Source organism: Orycteropus afer, unplaced genomic scaffold (assembly GCF_000298275.1).
Source record: "Orycteropus afer afer isolate SDZICR_OR568_19922 unplaced genomic scaffold, OryAfe1.0 scaffold00117, whole genome shotgun sequence".
Lineage (NCBI taxonomy): Eukaryota > Metazoa > Chordata > Mammalia > Tubulidentata > Orycteropodidae > Orycteropus > Orycteropus afer.
In genome coordinates, this window is record NW_006921704.1 from 1,927,379 (window position 1) to 1,949,283 (window position 21,905).

General features: G+C 36.1%; 1 protein-coding gene across 1 annotated transcript in view; it reads left to right on the forward strand.

Annotated features, from left to right (window-relative positions):
- The window catches only part of UGGT2 (UDP-glucose glycoprotein glucosyltransferase 2), a 601,530-nt gene that overhangs the window by 264,891 nt on the left and 314,734 nt on the right, over positions 1 to 21,905 (forward strand). Inside the window, exons 11-12 of the mRNA XM_007944010.2 lie at positions 11,882 to 11,973; positions 13,840 to 13,990. Coding sequence (XP_007942201.1) covers positions 11,882 to 11,973; positions 13,840 to 13,990 — 243 coding nt within the window. The remainder of the gene's footprint in view (positions 1 to 11,881; positions 11,974 to 13,839; positions 13,991 to 21,905) is intronic.

Sequence of the window (21,905 nt, forward strand, 5' to 3'; positions counted from 1 at the left end):
GTGACATGTAGACTTGAGTTTTGAGGCTGAGCCTCTGGTGTTTAAAACCCAGTGAGATGCACCTGGTGCATAGGTAACAGCCCAGTTTATAGACTGATACAGACTAGGAAGAAGGAAGAGGCCATCCACTTCTGAAAGAATTGGCCAGGGAAAACCTTATGAATAGCAAAGAAACTGTTTGGTACAAGATTTATTCCCAAGTATTTTAATTTTTTTTGGTAGCAATTGTAAATGGTATTGACTTCCTGATTTCTTTTTCAGCAATCTCTTGCTGGTATAGAGGAATCTAACTGATTTTTCGATGTTGATCTTGTATCTGGTGGCGTAGTGCCTAAGGCACTTGACTGCTAACCAGAAGGCTGGTGGTTCAAACCCACCAGCTACTACTCAGAAGGAAGGTTGGGCAATCTACTTCTGTAATAATACTACCTTGGAAACCCAAGGAGGGGTCGCTATAAGTTGGGCTGACTCGACAGCACACAACAATAACAACAACATGATAAATCTCTTAATTAGTTCCAGTAGATTTTTGACTGAGTCTCTTGCGTTTTCTGGGTTAGGATCATATCATCAGCAAATAGGGATAGTTTGACTTCTTCCTTACTAACTTGGATACCTTTGACTTCCCTTTCTTACCTTATGGCCCTGGCTTAGACTTCCAATACAATGTTGAATAGAAGTGGTGATAGAGGGCATCCTTGTCTAGTTCCTGTTTGCAAGGGGAATGGTTTCAGTCTCTCTCCATTGAGAATAATGTTGGCTGTTTGTTTTACATTTATGCCTGTATGCCCTTTATGATACTGAGGAATGTCCCTTCTATTCCTATTTTGCTGAGAGCTTTGATGAGGAATGGGTGTTAGATTTTGTCAAATGCCTTATCTGCATTGATTGATATCATCATGTGGTTCTTTTCCTTTGTTTTATTTATGTGATGAATCATGTTGATTGTTTTTATAATGTTGAACTGTCCTTGCATTCCTGGTATGAACCACACTTGGTCATAATTTTTTTTTTTTATATATATGTTGTTGGAGTCTATTAGCTAGGATTTTGTTGAAGATTTTTACATCTATATTCATGAAGGATACTGTTCTGTAGTTTTCCTTTGAAGTGATATCTTTGCCTGGTTTTGGTATCAAGGTTATGCTTGCTTTATAAAATGAATTAGGGAGGATTTCATCCTTGTCTATGTTTTGAAATAGTTTGAGTAGGACTGGTGTCAGTTGTTCTCTGAATGTTTGGTAGAATTCTCCAGTGAAACCATCTGGGCCAGGACTTTTCTTTGTTGATAGCTTTTTTATGACCTGTTCGATTACTTCTTTTGTTATGGATCTGTTCAGTTTTTCTACATCAGTCTGTGTCAGTTTAGGTATGTAGTATATTTCTAGAAATCTGTCCATTTCTTCTAGATTTTCAGATTTGTTGGAGTACAGTTCTTCATAATATCCTGATATTATCCATTATATTTCAGTTGGTTCTGTTGTGATGTCTCCTATTTCATTTCTTATTCATATTATTTGTATTCTCTCCCTCTTTTACTTTGTTAAATTTACCAGTGTCAGTCTTATTAATCTTTTCAAAAAACCAATCTCTAGTCTTGCTGATTTTTTGTATTGTCTTTCTACTTTCTGTTTCTTTGATTTCTGCTCAAATCTTTATTATTTTCTTTCTTCTCTGACTGTAGGCTTTCCTTGGTGGGTTCTTTTTTTTCCCTAATTTTTGGAGATGTTGAGTTAAGCTGTTGATTTTGGCTTGCTCTTCTTTTTTGATGTGCGCATTTATTGGTATAAATTGGCCTCTGATCACTACTTTTGCTGTGTCCCAAAGATTTTGGTATGTTGTGTTTTCATTCTTGTCGATTCAAGGAATTTTTCAATTTCATATTTTATTTCTTCTCTTACCCACACTTTCTTGAGGGTGTTGCTCAGTTTTCATGTGTTTACTCTTTTTCCATTGATCTTCCTATTGTTGATTGCTAATTTGACAGCATTTTGATCTGAAAAGATGCTTTGCAGTATTTCAATGTTTTTAAATTTCTGAAGGCTTGCTTTATGGCCTAACATATGGTCTGTCATCAAAAATGTTCCATGTGCACTGGAAAAGAATGTATATTGTGCTATTGTTGGGTGAAGTGCTCTGTAGAGGTCTGTAAGGTCAAGTTGGTGGATTGTATTTTTGAGTTTCTTTCCAGTTGTTCAATCTTTCATTGAAAGTGTATATTAAAGTCTCCCACTATGACTGTGGAGTCATCTATTTGGTTTTTCAACTCTTTTAAAGTCTGATTTATGTATTTTGGGGCTTTTTCATTGGGTCCATAGATATTTATTATGGTTATTTCCTCTTGTTCACTTGACCCTTTATTCATTATATAATGTCCTGCCTTGTCTTTTATGGTGGTTTTTGTCTCTTTCTCTTTTTTGGTTGACATTTGCTTGATGATCTTTTTCCAACCTTTGGTTTATAGTCTGTTTTTTGCTTTCATCTCTAAGGTGTATCTCTTGTAGACAGCATATGGATGAATTATGTATTCTTATCTAGTCTCCAGCTCTCTGTCTGTTGAGTCATGCATTCAATTCATTAACATTCAGTGTAATATCGACAGGTATGAATTGGTTGCTGTCATTTTGTTAGGTGTTTTGTTCATGGTGTTCCTGGTTTCTTTGTTCCATGTAATTTTCTGTGCTGTGCTCATTATGTTTATGAGTTGTGTTATCATTTCCGTTGTTATTGTTTTAGTATTTGCTAAATATTTGTGCTTGTCCTCTTTTTTATTGTGATGTGAAGGTTTATCATTTTTCTTTGAGGTTACCCTCTGATTTATAATTTTCTCCCCAAGTTTGTAACAGTCCATTCTATCTTGCAACTCTCTTGACTTCCTCACCATTTAGAAGTTCTGTAACTACACTGTTTCTCTGTCTTTCTGGTTTGTATTTGTCCTCATTTGCCAATTGATGTGTCTGGTTTCCTGTTTGCAATCTTGTAAGCTCATTTGACTTTGGATACTTGCATACCTGTGCTGGTTTCTGGGTTATGTCATCTTGTGTATTAATGGTTGGTGGTTGTTTGCTATTATTGGTTCTCTGTTCAAAGGACTCCCTTTAGTATCTCTTGTAAGGTTGGTCTGGTTTTAACAAATTCCCTTAGTTTCTGCTTTTCTGGAAATCTCCTAATTTCACCATAATATTTGAGGGACAGTTTTACCGGCTCTATAATCCTTGATTGAAATTTTTCTTTTTCAGAGTTTTATATAAGCCACCTCATTGCCTTCTCTCATGCTTGGTTTTTGCTGAGAAAACAGAACTAATTCTTATTGGTTGTCCTTTGTAAGTAACTTTTTTTTTTTTCCTGTGCTGCTTTCAGGATTCTTTCTTTGTCTTTGGTTTTGATGAGTTTGATGATGATATGTCTTGGTGATTTTCTTTTGGGGTTTATCCTGTTTGGAGTTCGTTGGACTTACTGAATAGGTGTTTTCTCATCTTTCATCATATCAGGGAAGTTCTCTTCCAATAAATCTTGGACAGTTTTCTCAGTGGTTTCCTTTTTCTCTTTCTGTCCTGAAATTCAGATTATATGTAGGTTATTCCTTTTGATGGTATTCCACATGAACCTTAGGGTTTCTTCATTTTGTTTTTATCTTTTTTGGATTGATCCCTTTCCACAGAAGTACTAGGTATTTGTCTTCAATCTCATTAATTCTGTCTTCTGTTGATTCAGTTCTACTCCTTTGCCCTTTCAATGTGTTATCTATTTCTGAAAATTTAGTGTTAGTCTTCTGGATTTCTATCTGTAGATTTTGTATTATTTTTTTAATTTTTCATTTTTTTGTCATTTTATTCTTGTATTTTCTTCTCAAATTGTTCTGGGGTTTTGTCTGATTTTTCTTAATTTTAATAGTGTTTTCCTTGATCTGTCTCTCAATCCTTTGAAGATACTATATATAGTTCTTCTGAATTCCTTGTCAGGGTGTTCCAATTCTGCTTCTTCCTCATGGATATGTTCTGTGTCTGTATCCTTCTCCCTTTTGTCTACCACTTTATCTTGCTTCTTTGTGTGGACTGTGATGGTCTTTTGTCTTCAAGACATTGTGACATTGTTGTATTTAGATCTCTGTTAACTGTGCATGAAGAGCAGTAAGGGTGAGTCAGGCTCTTCTTGTTGGTCATTTATCATTGGCCAGTTGGTGGAGAAGGAAATAGTGGCTCTCACTCAGTAAGTGGAGCTTCAGAAAATGTGTGGTTGCATCATATTGGCACAGTTGTTGTCTCCCACTCAGAGAAAAACCATCAAAAAGTAAAAGCAAGGGGACCAAAAACCCACTGCATAAACACATGGGAACAGTCACCAAAAAAAGGAAAATGAGAAGAAAAAGAAAAAACAAATGCACAACAACTGGGGAGAGGGCAATAAGAGGAAAAAAGGTAGAGTAGGAGAATAATGAAGACAAAAATGGGAAATATGCAAAAAGAAAAACAAGGAATGGGGTTAACCACAAGAAAGAAAAAAATTGGAATCAGGATCAGGGAAGAGGGGAAAAAGCTGAAAACGGGAACCTGGGAAGGAAAGAATAAAGATTAAAAAGGACTATCATAATAATAATAATTTTATAACAGACAAAAACAAATTGGAAAAAAAAAACTGGGCAGGGTGGGGCATGGCACCCACGCACCCTCCTAGGACACAGACTGGGATGGAATTCCTGCTGGCCAGAAGGTACGTGGGAGTGAGGGATGGCCACACCTCCCAAGAGGGCGTGTGGTTTTAGAGTAGCAGTGGGAATATCACAGCTTTCCAGTTGTTGACATCTGGGATGTCCTTGTTGTTCCCAGCAAGTGCGGCCTATTCTTAAGACCCTGGAATCTGGTAAAACACTGTCACTTTAAATATCCAAAATGGTCAAAATACTTGTAAACTTTCAAAATGGCTGCACCCTTTTAACAGACAAAAGTTCACAGCTCAGCCCACCTTCCTCTTTGGTACTTCCCCTTTTATTCACCAGCCACCAGTACAGTCCTCCATGCAGCCCCTGGCTAGCAGGGTCGATTTTTAGGTTAATTCTTAGGTCCTAACATGACTCGGCAATATCCAAGCTTTCTGTGCCATCAGGATTGCTGCTAGCCCTCAGCTCCGTATGTCTTCTTTTTGGTGTTTTTATGCAAGTTCTTCCAGTAGTTGAAGTTTAGTCCACTTCTATATCCTTCCCTTCAAAGCTCAGGGCTCCAGGATTATCTTCTGTATCTGTGTTAATTGGTTCCCCTTTTCTTTGTTGAAGAGGGTGTGTGTGGTTTTTCTGCTTATTCTGCCAACTTCTTTATTTGCCTTTGGTTTTAGAACATTTGATTATGATACGTCGTGGTGATTTTCTTTTGGGCTATCCTTTCTAGGGTTCACTGACTTTCTTGAATGCTTATCTTCTTGTCTTTCATGATGCTAGGGAAGTTTTCTTCCAAGAAATCTTGGACAATATTCTCATTGCTTTCTTTTGATCTCTTCCTGTTGTAGAATTTTGATCAGTGGCAAGTTATTCCTCTTGATGATGTTCCATACAATTCTTAGGCTTTTTTTCTTTTCTTTTGTTTTTTTGTTTGTTTGTTTGTTTCTCTGATAGATTTGTGTTGAGAGGGGTGTCCACAATCTCGCTAATTCTTTGTTCCATATTGATTCTGTTATACTACTGTGTCCTTCCAATACATTTGCTATTTCTGAATATTACTGTTAATCTTCTGGATTTTTATTTGGTATCTTTGTGTGGTTCTAATTTCCAATTTGTTTTCTGTGTTCATTCTTGTATTGTTTTTGCATTCTTCTAGGATTTTGCTTTCATTTAATTTGTCTGGTTTCCTTGAACTTCCACTGAATTCATTGAAGGCACTTAAGTATATTTCTTTTGAATTCCTTATCAGATAGTTCCAATAGAATTTCTTCTTCCAGAAGATTTTCTGGCCCTATCTTTGGGTCACTTGTTTGAGTGTTTGAGCCATGTCTTTTTGTTTGTTTTTTTCATTTTTATGTGTTGCCTTTCCCTTCACCTGAATCGATACTTGTCTCTACCTGTCTAGTAGTGTTCTCTCCCCTCCCCTCCTATCCTTGGTAACCAACAAAGAAAGTTTCTTTCCTTGTATAAACCTTTCCTTGACTTTTTATAATAGTGAACTAATACAATATTTTTCTTTCTGTGACTGACATATTTCACTCAGCATAATGTCATTGAAGTTCATCCATGTTATGCAATGTTTTGCAGATTCTGTGCTATCCTTTAGTGTTGCATAGTATTCCATTGTACCATGGTTTGGTTATCCATCATCTGTTCATGGGCACTTACGTGGTTTCTATCTCTTTGCTGTTGTGAGTAGTGCTATGATGGACATGGATGTGCATATATCAGTTTGTGTCTCGGCTTTCAAAACTTTAGGATACATACCTCCTAATAGGAATGCTGGATCAAATGGTATTTCTAATTCCAACTTTTAAAGGAACCACCATACTGATTTCTACAGCGCTTATATCATTTTACAATCCCACTTGCAGTGTATGAGAGTCTTAGTCTCTCCATATCCATGGCACCATTTGTTGTTTTCTGTATTGTTAAACTTTGTTATTAGTGTTGGGGTGAGATAGTATCTCATTGTTTTGATTTGCATTTCTCTAATGGTAAATGATAGTGAACATTTCTTTGTCTGTTTGCTGACTTCCTCAATATCTTCTTTGGTGAAGTGTCTATTCATGTCTTCTGCCCATTTTTTAATTGGATTGTTTGGTTTTTTTTTGTTGTTGAGGTGTTGGAGTTTTCTGTAAATTTTAAGAGGTAAGTCCTTCGTCAGATACATCATTACCAAATATTTTTTCCCGATCTGTAGGTTCTCTTTTTACTCTTTTGGTTTGAAGCACATGATAATTTAATTTTTAGAAGGTCACAATCACCTAGTTTATCTTCTGCTGTTTATGCATTTTGGTTTATACTTTATAACTATTTATGCTATGAATTAGAACCCCTTCATTTGACCCTACTTTCTCCCTGAGCAACTTTATAGTTTTAAATTTCACATTTAAGTCTTTGATCCATCTGGAGTTAGTGTCTGTGTATGGTGTGAAATATGGATCTTGTTTCATTTTTCTGCAAATGGATAACCAGTTTTGCAAGTACCATTTGTTAAAGAGACCATCTCTTCCCCATTTAATGGATTTTGGCCCTATGGTAAAGATAAATTGACCATAGGTTAATAGATCTATTTTTGGTTCTCAGTTCTGTTACACTGGTCTGTGTGTCTGTCATTGTACCAGTACCAGTCTGTGTTGACTCCTATGGCTATATAGTAGGTTTTGAGATCTGGGAGTGTGAGACCTCCTACTTTGGTCTTCTTCTTCAATAGTTCTTTACATCTCTGAGGTCTCTTTCCTTTCCATACAAAATTAGTGAATGTTTTTTCCATAATTTTAATAAATGTTAATGAAATCTGAATTGGAATTAGATTGAATGTGTAGATTGCTTTGGGTAGTATTGGGATTTTCACAGTGTTCAATCTTCCTATCCATGAGCATGGTATGTTCTTCCATTTATGTCAATCTCTTATGGTTTCTTGAAGTAGTGTTTTGCAGTTTTCTTTGTATATGTCCTTTATGTCACAAATAAGATTTATTTCCAAGTATTTTTCCTTTTTGGTAGCTATTATAGATGGCGTTGATTTCCTTGTTTCCGTTTTAGCAGTCTCCTTCCTGGTGTGGAAGAATCCAACTGATTTTTGTAAGTTGATTCTTGTATCCTGCCACTATGCTAAATCTCTCAATTAGTTCCAGTAGTTTTCTTGCTGAGTCTCTTGGAGTTTTTCTGTGTAGGATCATATCATCAGCAAACAGGGACACTTTTACTTCTTCTTTACCAATTTGGATGGCTTTGATTTCCCTTTTTTGCCTTATTGTCTTCCAATACAGTGTTGAATAGAAGTGGTGATGGAGAGCATCTCTGATTCACATTCACAAAGGGGAATGATTTCAGTCTCTCTTCATTAAGAATAGTGTTGGCCATTGGTTTTGTATATATGCCCTTTATTGTGTTGAGGAATTTTCCTTCTGTTCCCATTTTGCTGAGAGTTTTTAGCAGGAATGGGTGTTGGATTTAACAAATGCCTTTTCTACATCGATGGATATGGTCATGTTCTTTTACTTTATATGATGGATTACGTTGACTATTTTTCTAATGTTGAACCATATTTGTAAACCTAGTATGAACCCAATTTGGTCATAATGATGTATTCTTTTTGATATGTGGTTGGAGTCTGTTAGCTAGAATTTTGTTGGGGATTTCTGTCTATATTCACTAGGAATATTTGTCTGTAGTTTTCCTTTTTAGTGGTATTTTTGCCTGGTTTTAGTATCAAGGGTTATGCTTTCTTCACAAAATGAATTTGGGAGAATTCTATTCTTTTCTATATTTTGGAATAGTTTGAATAGGATTGGTGTCAGTTTTCTGAACATTTGGTGGAATTCTCTGGTGAAACAGTCTAGGCCAGGCCTTTTTTTCTTGGTAAAATTTTTTTAACCTGTTCAATTTCTACTTTTGTTATGAGTCTGTTCAGATTTTCACCTCAGTCTGTTTTAGTTTAGGTAAGTGGTATGTTTCTAGAAATTTGTCCATTTCTTCTAGATTTTCAAATTTCTTAAAGTACAGTTCTTCATAAACCAGAAAACCCAAACTCACTGCTGTTGAGTCATCCTGACTCACAGTGACCCCTCCTTGGGTTTCCGAGGCAACGTCAGTACAAAAGTAGATTGCCCAACCCTCCTTCTGAGGAGTGGCTGGTGGGTTTGAACTGTTAAGCTTCTGGTAGCAGTCAAAAGCACTGCCAGAGCTCCTGGTATTATCCTTTATATTTTTGTTGGTTCTCTTGTGACATTGCCATTTCATTTCCTTTTTGTGTTATTTTTATCTTCTTCATCTTTGCCTTTGTTAAGATTGCCAGTGGTTTATCAATTTTATTCATCTTCAAAGAACCAACTTCCAGACTAGTTGATTTTTTCTATTGTCTATTTTCTATTTCATTTATTTCTGCTCGATTCTTTATTATTTCTTTTCTTGTGCTGACTGCAGGCATTTTTTGTTGCTTTTTCTAATTGTGGGAGGTGATAAGGTAAAGTATTGATGTTGGCTCTCCTTTTCTGATATGTGCATTTATTGCTATAAATTGACCTCTGATCGTTGCTTTTTGCTGTGTCCCAGGATTTTCATATGTTGTATTTTCATTCTCATTTGAATCAAGGAATTTTTTAATTTTATTTTTCATTTCTTCTATTTGCCACTAGTTCTTAAGGAGTATGTTAGTTAGTTTCCTTGTATTTGCTCTTTTTCCATTGATCTTTCTATTATTGATTTCTAATTTTATAGTATTGTAAACTTTGAAAATGCTTTGCAGTATTTCAGTGTTTTAAAATTTATTGAGGCTTGCTTTGGTCTTTTCTGGAGAATGTTCTGTGTGTGCTGGAAAAGAATGTATCTTGTGCTGTTGTTGGGTGAAGTGCTCTGTAGATGTCTGTAAGGTCAAGTTGGTTGATTGTATTGTTTAATTCTTCAGTGTCTTTGTTGAGTTTCTTTCCTATTGTTCTATTTTTCATTGAATATGGTGTATTAAAAGTCTGCTATTACTATAGAGTCATCTATTTGTCTTTTTAATTCTGTTAAAGTCTGATTTATGTATTTTGGGACTCTTTCATTGGGTGCATAGTTATTTATTATGGTTACTTACTCATGTTCAGTTGATACTTTAGTCATTATATAATGTCTTTCCTTGAATCTTATGGTGATTTTTGTCTTAAAGGCAGTGTCATCAGAAATTAATATTGCCCCTCCTACTCTTTTATGGTTGTCATTTGCTTGATATATCTGTTTCCAGCCTTTAATTTTTATTCTGTTTTTGTCTTTGTCTCTAAGCTGTGTCTCTTGTAGATAGCATATTAATGAGTAATGTTTTCTTACTCAGTGTGCAATTCTCCATCTCTTGAGTGGTGCATTTTGTCTATGTACATTCAGTGTAATTATGGAGAGGAATGAATTTGTTGCTGTCATTTTTTCATGTGCTTTTTCTTGGTGTTGCTTATTTCTTTGTCCATATAATTTTTTGTATTGAGTTCATTTTGTTTATGAATAGCATTATCTTTTCCTTTCTTCCTGTTTTTTCAGTATTTTCTTTATATTTCTGCTTGTCTTCTTTTTATTTTAGTGCAAAGGTTTATCATTTTTCTTTGAGGTTACCATATGATTTAAAATTTTCTTCTGAATTTGAGCCATCTTATCCTGTTATTTTTTGTGTGTGATTTGAAGTTGTCTGTTGCCTCTAAGACTTTGTAGTGTAATTGCATTAATATGTTGATTATATGTGGCCTCACTTTTGGTCACTGAGTATGAGAGGTAAGGTGATGGTAACACCTCATTGGTTGCTGGTGGAGGTGCTGCTGTAGTCTGGGAACAGAGCCAGTTATCTGGTTCCTTCTTCTATTGGTACACCATTTGCAATCATTCAAAATGACTGTGCTGTGCTAGGCCAGTTGACAAATCACCATGTCCTTGTTCACAGTTTTTGTTCAGTGTTTTCATATAATTTGTGTTTGATCTACTTTTATCATTTCCATTGAAGCTCAGTTTTATATGTGTGTGTGTGTGTGTGTGTATACACACAAAAAAAATCTATATCACTTAGCTTTTTAGGTCTTTGTTGTGGAGGGTCTGGGTAAAATGTCTTCAATCTTGCCCCGTCTACCTTGGACATTACCTTTTATAAATTGTGTTAATGTTCTAGTGCCTTAAGCCATTTCTAATATATGTTGCTTTTGTTGTTAGGTACCATCGAGTCAATCTCAACTCATAGTGACCCCATGTGAAAGAGAAAACTTTCCCTTAGGATTTTCTAGGCTGTAATCTTTATGGAAAGGAGCCCTGTTGGCACCATTGTTAAGTTCTGTGTTGCTAACCAGAAGATCAGTGATTCAAACTCACCTAGGTGCTCCATGGGAGAAAAGACTTGGTGATCTTCTCCTGGAAAGATTATAGCCTAGTAAACCTGGGGGCACAACCATTCTGTCCTGTGGGATCTCTGAGTCAAAATCAACTTAGTGGCACACCACAACAAATCTTTATAGTGTAGATCGTTAGATCTTTCTCCTGCAGTGCTATTGGTTGGGTTCTAACTACCAACTTTTTGGATAGCAGCTGACACTTTATCATCACACTACCAAGCCTCTTCTTCTATTACATGTTGTTATTGGGTACTGTGGAGTCAATTCTGAATCATAGTGACCCCATGTGGCAGAGTAGAACTGTCCTATAGGATTTTCTTAGCTGTAACTTTTATGGTAGCAGATCACCAGGTTTTTCTCCACAGAGCCACTGAGTAGGTTTGGATCTCCAACCTTTCATTTAGTACCTGAATGCTAAACATTGCACCACCAAATTGACAATATGTATGTGTGAATGTGCGTGTACACACACATACACTACCTAAAATGTAGTAAACAAAACATTACTGTCACTTACTGGAAAATCAAAATATTCAAGTGTTTAATTCTGTCTCTGATCATAAGAGTCCCATTACTTAGGTCGGAGTTGGGCAAACTGCTGCTCATAGACCAACTCCAGCTTGTTACAGAAATCTAGATTTATAAATTTAAGATTTATTGAAATGTATCTTGGCTTTTTTTTTTTTTTTTTTTTTAACTTATTACCTATGGCTGCTTTCATGCTATAAAAGCAAAATTGAGTAGTCATTATAGAGACTGTTGGGCTGGCAGAACCTAAAATATTTACTCTCTGATTCTTTATAGAAATAGTTTGCTGCTACTTGAGATAGATCACTGTTGTTATATCAGGCAGTTAACTATTATTCTGCTCTGTTTCAAGGATCTTCAAGATAGATTTGATATTCAGCCAGGTGATACTCGTCTATATATAAATGGACTTCGTATTGATACAGATGCATATGACCCTTTTAGGTAAGCATTAAGTTACTGATACAAACTAATGATGGTTTATGTGAAGGTAAACATTATCTTGAATTGAGTATTTGTCAGAACCCAATAACTTTAAAGTTAAAGCAAGTATATGCATTTGATTATGTAAAATAAGCTTATTTTTGTGGTATTCTCTTATAGGAGAATTCAAAGTATCTTAGAATGTCATAACTGAAACAGACCTTGCAGATACTTTTTCAGATGAGAAAATGGAGGAGGAAGAAAGGGCAAGGAGAAAAAAAAAAATGTCATAATGGTGAAGTTACACTCTGGTGTAGAGAAATGTCCTATGTAACTATTTCAGAGATGTCCATTTAGGAAAAGGAAGGAGGGATGGATTATTTTTTGCCCTTTTTCTCATCTCCTGTCTCTCACTACATTTCTCAGTTTTATTGTCCAACCTCTCCATGTTGCTGCTGGACTGTACCCACAGCAAAGCTCTTCTTCCTTGCATCCTAGAAGTAGTAGGAGGAACTAAAGCTTCCATAGGCCAGGTCAGCATTCGTTCAGTAAAGGCTATCAATCAGTCACATGAGATCAAAATAACAGCATTTGCCCAGAGATAAAGCTCCAAAGGCCAGAAGGAATAGGAAAGAAGAATGAATGGAAACAAGAAACACAGGGAGGAAGAGTGCTGTTACATTGAGATTGTAATCATTGTCACAAATTAAAATGTATATGAGTTGTTAGATGGAAAACTAGTTTCCATCTAAACTTTCATCCAAATCACAGTAAAAAGATAATAAATAAATAAATAGAGAAAGAGAGAAAGAGAAGAAAGAGGTTAAGGGAGCTCTGGTAGTGTGGTGCCTAAGGCACTTGATTGCTAACCAGAAGGCTGGTGGTTCAAATCCACCAGCCACTCCTTGTAAGAAAGGTTGGGCAATCTACTTCCGTAGTCATACCACCTTGGAAACTCAAGGAGGGATTGCTATGAGTTGGGTCTGATTCAACGGCACATAACAACAACAACAGCAAAGAGGTTAAGAATTACAAGAAGCCACATCAGAAAGTACTGTTATGGCCCAGAGTACATCTTATTATTATATTAGTGATTTATAATATTAAAGTTAATGTTCTTTTTATCATAGTTATCTCCTAAGAATCTTTGGTTTCTATGTATTATTTCATATAAATGAGATCAGACAGTATTTGTCCTTTGCAACTTATTTCAGTTGGTATGATGTTTTCATTTTTTATATTCATTTTCCATATATACCATATTTTGTTTATACATTCATCTGTTGATGGACATTTTGATTTTTTCCATATGTTGGCTATTGTGGAAAGTGCTACGATGAATGGCCACAGTTGTGCAGGTCCCTGGGGTGATTTGAATCTCAAAAGAGGTCTGTTGAGAAAGAGCTTGGCATTTCCGTGGTACATAAGACAAGCTTATTAAATAGTGATTCAGTAGTATTTAAAAATTCAAATTCCCTGAACTTTGGTCAGTAGGGTTATTTAGTGGTGGTGGTGTTTACCAGTAATACTTTCCTTTTTGTTTAAGAACTGTTAAATTTTCCCTCATGTTTGACTTGTGAATGAGGATCATATCTTTACTTCTTTGGTAAAGAATACACCTTCCTACCTTGTTGTCTTCTCTTTTAAATTATAATAATACTTTATTACCACTAAAAATAAACCTTAATATATCTTTGCATTAGATAATTAATTATAAGAACTATTTGCATTATGTATTGAATTTTATTTAATAGTATTATTTTCCTAACAATAACAATGAAACTTGTTTCTGATGCTCTGAGTAGTCTATCAAACTTTTATGAATCTTAAAAAATAGTTTTTTGGGCAAATCAAAATAAAACATATTTCTTTTCTTTGAACATAAAGTATTTTGGATACGCTGAAATTAGAAGGAAGATTGATGAATGGCCTTCAAAATCTTGGAATCAATGGAGAAGATACAAGCAAATTTTTAAAATTAAATTCACATGTTTGGGAATACACCTATGCATTAGATATTCGGCATTCTTCTATAAAGGTAAGTGTTCATGTAATTCCTTCTTTTAAACCTTTCAGTAGGGTCAAGGCTTAATATAAAACCATAGAGAAAAGCATGTCAGTTTCCATAATATGCCAATTCACCCGAAAAATAATTTCTATACTTAATACAATTCTAATATAAAAGTATAGCATTACATATAAACTTCAGAGAGTACGTCTAAAATTTATCTGAAAGTTAAAATGGTTTTAAAAGAAAAATATAAAGAAGGAAAACTTGTTCTATTAAATATTAAAATGAAACTATAGTAACCAAAGGGAGCTCTAGTAGCGTAGTGCCTAAGGCACTTGACTGCTAACCAGAAGGCTGGCAGTTCAAATCCACCAGTCACTCCTCAAAAGGAAGGTTGGGCAATCTACTTCCATAGCGATACCGCCTCAGAAACCCAAGGAGGGGTCACTATGAGTTGGGTTGACTCGACGGCACATAACAAGAACAACAACAAAGTAATCAAACACTGTTGTAAATGAGTTCAACAGAATATATGATCCAAAATTAGAATCTAGTATATGTAATAATTATTGTAAAAGTAGAATCACAAAAGTGTAGGAAATAGAACAATACTGGAACAATCTGGTTGCTTTTTAGTGGAAAGAAAATCAATGTAGAACTTTATCTAACACCAAAAAACAGTAAATTTCAAATGGATTAAATAATTAAATGTTTAAACTAATAAAATACTAATATTGATGATGTCTGTTCCTTTAAAAATACCATAAAATTAAAATTTAAACAAAATCAGGAAACTATGTTCAAAAAAGAGTTTGAACAAGACCAGCTATATGCTTTAAATATGTAAAGGGCTCACATAAATCAATAAGGTAAATTTTTAGATTCCAGTAGAAAAATAAGCAAACGACATGAGCAAATAGTGCTGTCAATGGTATATACAAACAATTAGAAAATACCTGGGAAAATACACAACTTCGCTAGAATAGAAATTCAAATTACAAAGTACATTTCTTCATTTATCAAATTATCACCTTATTTAAACTTCATAATACAGGCAGTCCCCTGATTATGAATGAATTCTGTTCTTGTCTGTCTTCAAGTTAAATTTTTATATAAATTGAAAAAGTATGATATATATCTAATGTTAGTTAGTTAACTGTTTGTCTTAGTATATAACGTACTTTTCTATACACAAAAAACATTAAAGAAACACTTCCAGATACACTAAGACATCTTTAACATAATAATACAGTATAATCAGTCGCTGGGTTAGGTATAAGATCTTTTCCTGTGTTTTTAAAAATGTGTCCGGGTTTCAAACTGGTTCTGCCTGATTCAATCATAGCCACACAAGCATCACAGGAGTAGAACTGAATTCTTAAAAAGTTATGGTGAACTGGAAAGATACCTGGAACAGGAAAAAATTACAGGAAAAACCTTGCTATAAGCTTTCTATCCCTCTTATAGAAAAGGGACAGTTTATGTGTTATATAACAACCAAATCTCTTCCCTTGGATTTTGAGCACAGTCCTGAGCAGCACTGTCCTGTTCAAAGATGGTGGCATCTTGCTCAAACATATTGGCCACTGACCTGGCTGCTTTGAATGTGTGTCACTCTCCTGTAGTCATGCCAGTAATCCAACCTTACACACCAGGGTCCTGAAGGGCCTCACTACGCCTCTTCCAAGGTTCCCAATCAAGAGATTCGACCCATATTTTTCCCATTCTGGGTACTGTGCTGAGTCTGTCAAATGGTAAAACTTTGGGTCTCTTACTGTTTTGCTTCATTTGCTTCATTCATGACTGAGCCAGTAGGAAAAATTGGAATTGTCTGGAAGTTATGTCTGTAAGTCATAACCGAGGGACTGCCTGAAATAATATTTTGATACAAGTTGCAGTGCCCATTTGTTATTAGGAACCATTGTTTATAGTTTGAATTTTTAATATAATAGGCTTTATGGGAGTTGGTTTTAACTGTGGCTTGGACGTAAGTGGGAAATTAATAACCCAGGTACTACATATAGTTTAGGAGTTCTGGTAGCGTAGTGCCTAAGGCATTTGACTGCTAAATAGAAGGCTGGCTGTTCAAACCCACCAGCCACTCCTCGGAAGGAACGTTGGGCAATCTACTTCTGTAGTGATACTGCCTCAGAAACCCAAGTAGGGGTCGCTGTGAATCAGATTTGACTCGACAGCAGTGAGTAAGTAGTACCTGTAGTTTATTTAAGGATAGGTGAACTGGTCAGGCACATATGCCCTTAAGGAGAGTGTAAATTGCTGCAGCTTTAAAAAAAAAAAAAAAAAATTTATGGCTGTGGTTGTCAGTACCCTAACAAATTTTCATAAACTTTGATCTAGTCATTTTATTTCTGGGAAAGTGCTATAGAGAAATAGTAGAGAACAGAGGAAAATCTTTATGCCAAGAGTCAGCACTGAATATTTTAAAAACAATCCCAAATGATGAGAACATAAAGCAGTTTTTTAAAGAAACGAATGGGAAACCTTCATTGTTTTCCTAACCACGGAAATGGATTGTTTAGATATTTGATTACAAATTCGATCCTGGATGAAGTTTTATCACAGTGTAATGAAGCATCACATCGATTGTTTATAGCTGTTTGGTACTAAGAGAGAAACCTATAATTAGGAAAAAAACTGAATTTTATGAAATTAGGAATGAAAACTCTTTGCATGGCTGGGAGAAACATTGATTTGTGACTGGTTCAATGTTTCTGGGCTTTTTGCAGACAAATATTTAAAGCTAGTTTATAAGTGTAAGGCTGTAACTATCATTTTACAGATTTATGTAATTATATAAATATAGTGAAGTCACATAATAGATGATTTTATACAGATTTAACTACACATCCTTTAAAAAGAGCAAGGTACTTTAAGTTTAATTGCTTAAGCCTAAGACTGAGCATAGGAGAAGAGACACAAATTTGTTGTTTCTTAATTACTTTCAGTTATCTTGTGCCTTTAATGATATGAGAATTTCACTATGGTATGTATGCATGATTTCTGGTGATTTTTCTACTTTTAGCAATTTATGAAATTGTAAGGGTAGTTGTCACTTTTTTTTTTCTCCCTAGGTGGTAACTTTAGACCTTAACTCCTTAATGAAGTGCAGTAACACTGTAAAAATACATGAAAATAGATGTAACCGAGTTTTTGTGGTTTCTTAAACAAGGTAACAAGATTAGTTTGTCAGTGTTGCCAAGACACATACTGTAAACCAAAAAAAGAAATTGTTTAGTGGACTGTATAATGTATTCTTGAGAATTTTTTTAATTGTAGTGTCAAGAACTATGAAGACTTTGAGATTTTACCCTACTTGCAAACTAACAAGTTAGATTGCCATAGTGTTATGGATGCTGGCAGAAAAGATGGAACTCCAGACTCAAAAGAGGATGATGTATCACTAGTATAGTCATACCTTATTTTATTGGACTTCAATTTATTGTGTTTCACAAATAATTACATTTTTTACAAATTGAAGTTTTTGTGGAGCCCTACATCATGCAAGTCTGTTGGCACCATTTTTTCCATTGGCATGTGGTCACTCATGCCTCTGTGTCACATTTTGGTCACTCTCACAATATTTCAAACTTTTCCATAATGTTATTTGACACTGAATAGACCACAGTGTAGTGTAAGCATAACTTTTATATGCACTGGGAAACCAAAATATTTATGTGACTCACTTTATTATGATTCTTACTTTACTGTGGTGGTCTCAAACCAAATCCACAGTATCTCCAAAGTATGCCTGTATCTAGAATATCAGTATTTGTGCCACATGTGATACCCCCAGGGTTGTAAAGACAATCATATGACACTTGCTGACACAGTAGGTTGCATTACAGGAGAAGAACTCTCAGCCTACAGAAAACAAATTTTATAATGGATAATAAACATACTTGCCCTTTGTTCAAGAGAGACTGTTCATTACATAAGTATCCTTGAAAATAAAATCCAGAATTAAGGCAGTACCTCTTCCTGTAAAATGTGCAGAAACTCTAGAGCTTGTAGAGAATTGTGTTCTAATAGATAGTTGTATGATTGTCGCTAGAGTGAAAGTTGAGAGAAAGCACCAGCAGGCATGGGCAAGAAATACAAGTTTTTTGATGTGGTTAAAGAACGAAGCTAAGAGAATATACATTTTCAGAAAGGCAAATCTCATGGCTGTCAGTTTCCAAGGGTGCTGTATTGGTTGTTTAGCTTGTATGCAGGTATGACTTTTGATCATCTGCTGAGGGAATGAGTATAGGCTGAACTCTTACTCCATTTCTGCTGGCAAAACCTTGCTCTTTGGTAAGAGGACGGGTTAATTTTATTTTGTTTTTTTGGTAATTAGTCCTGCAGAAGGGAACACTTTTATTTAGTTTGTGTACTCAAAGATATGACTGTTTTGCAACTAACAGAAAAGTGTGTGTGGTATGTGTTGCATCAGCCTAATCAGCGTATTATACCAAGACAATATGGTACTTGCTTGATTAGTATAAGAATCCTGTCTAGATTCTTAGAGAAGTTTTTTTTTTTTTCTTTCTGTTTTCATTCTCACTAGGTTGTATTGTTTAAAACCCTCTTAACCCATCCTGTCTTTTCTGGATTTTGGCTTTGTACCTGACTGTTAACCAAGTAACTTTTAATAATTCTGGTATCTTGAACATTAACCCAGAGACTAAGTGAATAAAAAGACTTATTCTCCACCTGTACCTACAGTTGAGATAGGCTTCAGGCCTGCCTAAGATCTCTTCTTGCAATTCTTCCCTGTCTCAAGATTTTATATTTATAATATGAACATACTCTTTTCTAAAACATTCTAAAATTTAACTTTCTAAAACATTTTCTTATATCTAAGGTAGAAAACATCACAGATACCCATCATGGTTCCTACAATAACTGCCTGTACCACTCAGTGAGAGCAAAGCATAGTATAGAGTAAGCAAATCAAAGTAGCTCACATTTCATAAGTAACTGAATGATGTTATCCTTTATGACTCCTACTTTTCTGTAAGATATCAAGCACAAACAATTTGTATTAGTGGGTTTGACTTTTCTCTAAAACATTTCCTTTTGAGCCTCAACTTAGAGGTTTTTTCAAACTCTAAAAGTTTATTGGTAGTCTTTTTTTTTTTAAGATGCTAAAATCACTACCATCATCCACTGCCATTGCGTCAATTCCAACTCATAGCAACCCTTTAGAAGAGAGTGGAACTACCTCATGTAATTTGTTATTGTTGTTAGGTGATGTTGAGTTGTCCCCAACTTACAACATCCCTATGCACAGCAGAATGAAACCCTGCCCAGTCCTGTACCAGCCTCACAATCCTTGCTATACCTGAACTCGTTGTTGCAGCCACTGGGTCAATTCATTTCACCAAGGGCCTTCCCCTGTTTTGTTGACCCTCCACTTTACCAAGCATGATATCCTTCTCCAGAGAATGGTCCCTTCTGACAACATGACCAAAGTAGGTGAGATGAAGTGTGGCCATTCTCGCTTCCAAGGAGCATCCTGGCTGCACTTTTTCCAGGACAGATTTGTTCATTCTTTTGGCAGTCCATGGGATGTTCAGTATTCTTCACCAACACCACAACTCAAAAGCATCAGCTCTACTTCAGTGCTCCTTGTTCACTGTCCAGCTCTCACATGCATATGAGGTGATAGAAAAAATACCATGGCTTGCATTGGGCACACCTTGGTCTTCAAGGAGACATCTTTGCTCTTCAGCACTTGAAAGAGGTCTTTTGCAGCAGATTTTCCCAGTGCAGTATGTCATCTGATGTCTTCACTGCTGCTTCCATTGATGTTGACTGTAGAACCAAGTAATACGAAATCTGTATGAACATGAATCTTGAAAAATGGAGTCAAGCCAGTGAACAGCATGCTTTATCCCTCTGGCATCTAAGGTCTTGGAAAACTAGCCACAACAGTTTAAATTAGGAATTTCAGTGCTCTGAACAGCTCACAGATTCAGAGTACATCAAACACGCAAGAGCAGAATTAGAGGAAAGGCACAGGGAGATTATTTAGGAAGGAACTGCTGGAGGAAGATGGATGGGCACCCGAGAGAGGCATTGGAAACTCTTCTGGAGCAGTCACTGTGTGCCGGGCTAGGTGCCCGCCTGAGATCCCTGAGCCAAGAGGAAGGGCGCCTTATAACAGTTTACCAGCGACCACTGTAATATTCTGGTGGACAGCAGCAGAGACCTGCCTCCAGCAGCTCATCTTGATTTTTTGGAGGTAATTTGGGTCTCCTGGCTGCTGGCTGTGGGCACAGACACCTCCAATGAGACTTGGAGGAAAACTTACTGTTGTGACAGGAAGGGTAGCTTCCTCCCCTCCCACTGGGTCACCGAGTAGACTGGGGTTAGACTGGGAGACTTCGTGCTTTTCTTTGTCACAGAGATCGGGACTGCAGGTCACTAGCAGGTACTCCACCAACCCACAGCTCAAACTGCATGCATTTTTGGCGCTGCAGCTGGGCGGTATCACAGACAAAATCCGGAGCTGGCCATTAGCAATCTGGCGGGATTATGTCAGCACCACGGGCAGACGGAACAGGGAGAGGGAAGAAACTGCACTCCCGGGATTTTTGTGTTGGAGCCATTCTTTAACGCTGTGGGGCCGCGGAGATGGGATCTTTGAGTGTGCCTGAAATTGGCGGAAATTTGTGACACTCTAACAATAAGAATCTTTCCTGAAGTTGAACTTCAGTCTTACAAATAAATACATCATCAAAAATTGCCTGCTCAAAGCCATAGAAACCGACCCTAGCAACACCAAGCTTTCCTTCTTATGCTCCCACCTTCTCCACCCATATCTTCACTCACTCAATAGAAGAAAACATATTCAGCCAATTACCATAAAACCTCCTGCTTCGAACTATAAACCATCTTTACGACAAACAGAAACACATATCCACACTACACACAGGGATTCTACCACCACAAAGAAAACAGCAGAGCGACCCAAAACACTTGTATCAATGAAAAACAAAAAACCAGCTTCACCTTCTCAAAACATTAAACCATAAAACCAAGACAAAACAAATCAACACATAACCAGCAGCTAGTGACAACCTAAAGAGACAGCGCTCTACCAGATTCCAGGGACTTAAGAAGAGGTTCTGCTTTCCAGTAACCCCAACAACTCTCCAGAAGTGCACTGCACAACTGAAGAGGTCCTAGTCAACACCTTCCTCTTTTTTTTTTCTTTTCTCATTTTTCTTATGTGGTTAACCCCATCCCTTGTTGGTTTGGTTTTTTTTTGTTTGTTTGTTTTGTTTTATTTTTGCTTTTATTTTCTTTTGTATTGTTGGTTTGTTTCTTTATTTATTTTCTTTATTCATTATTCTCCTTCTCTGCCTTTTTACTCTTAGTGACCTATCCCCAGATATTGCAGATTTATTTGTTTGCTTCTTCATTCCCCCCCCCCCTTTTTTCTTCTTTTGGGTCACTGGTCCTGTGTGATTTCAGGGTATATTTCTTGTCCATGTGCTTATAGTTTTTTTGATGGTTATTCAATTGTAATTTTTGCCTAACTGACTGGGAGACAGCAACAGTCCTCATAAGATACAAGTACACCCACACCTCCTAAACTTCACTTACTGAGCAAGAGCCAACACCTCTTTTTCCACCAACTGGCCAATGATAAAAAAACCACCAAGAAGAGCCTGAATCACCCTTGACTGCTCTTCACAAACAATTAACAGAGATCTTAATACAGTACCACGATGCTATGGAAACAACAGACCATCACAGTTCACACAAAAAAGCAAGATAAAGTGGTAGAAACAAGAGAAGATGATACTGACCCAGAACACATCCCTGAGGAAGAAGCAGCATTGGAATTCTCTGATAAGGAATTCAAAAGAATTATATTTAGGTATCTTCAAAGGATTGAGAGACAGACCAAAGAAAACAGAAAAAACCTTAG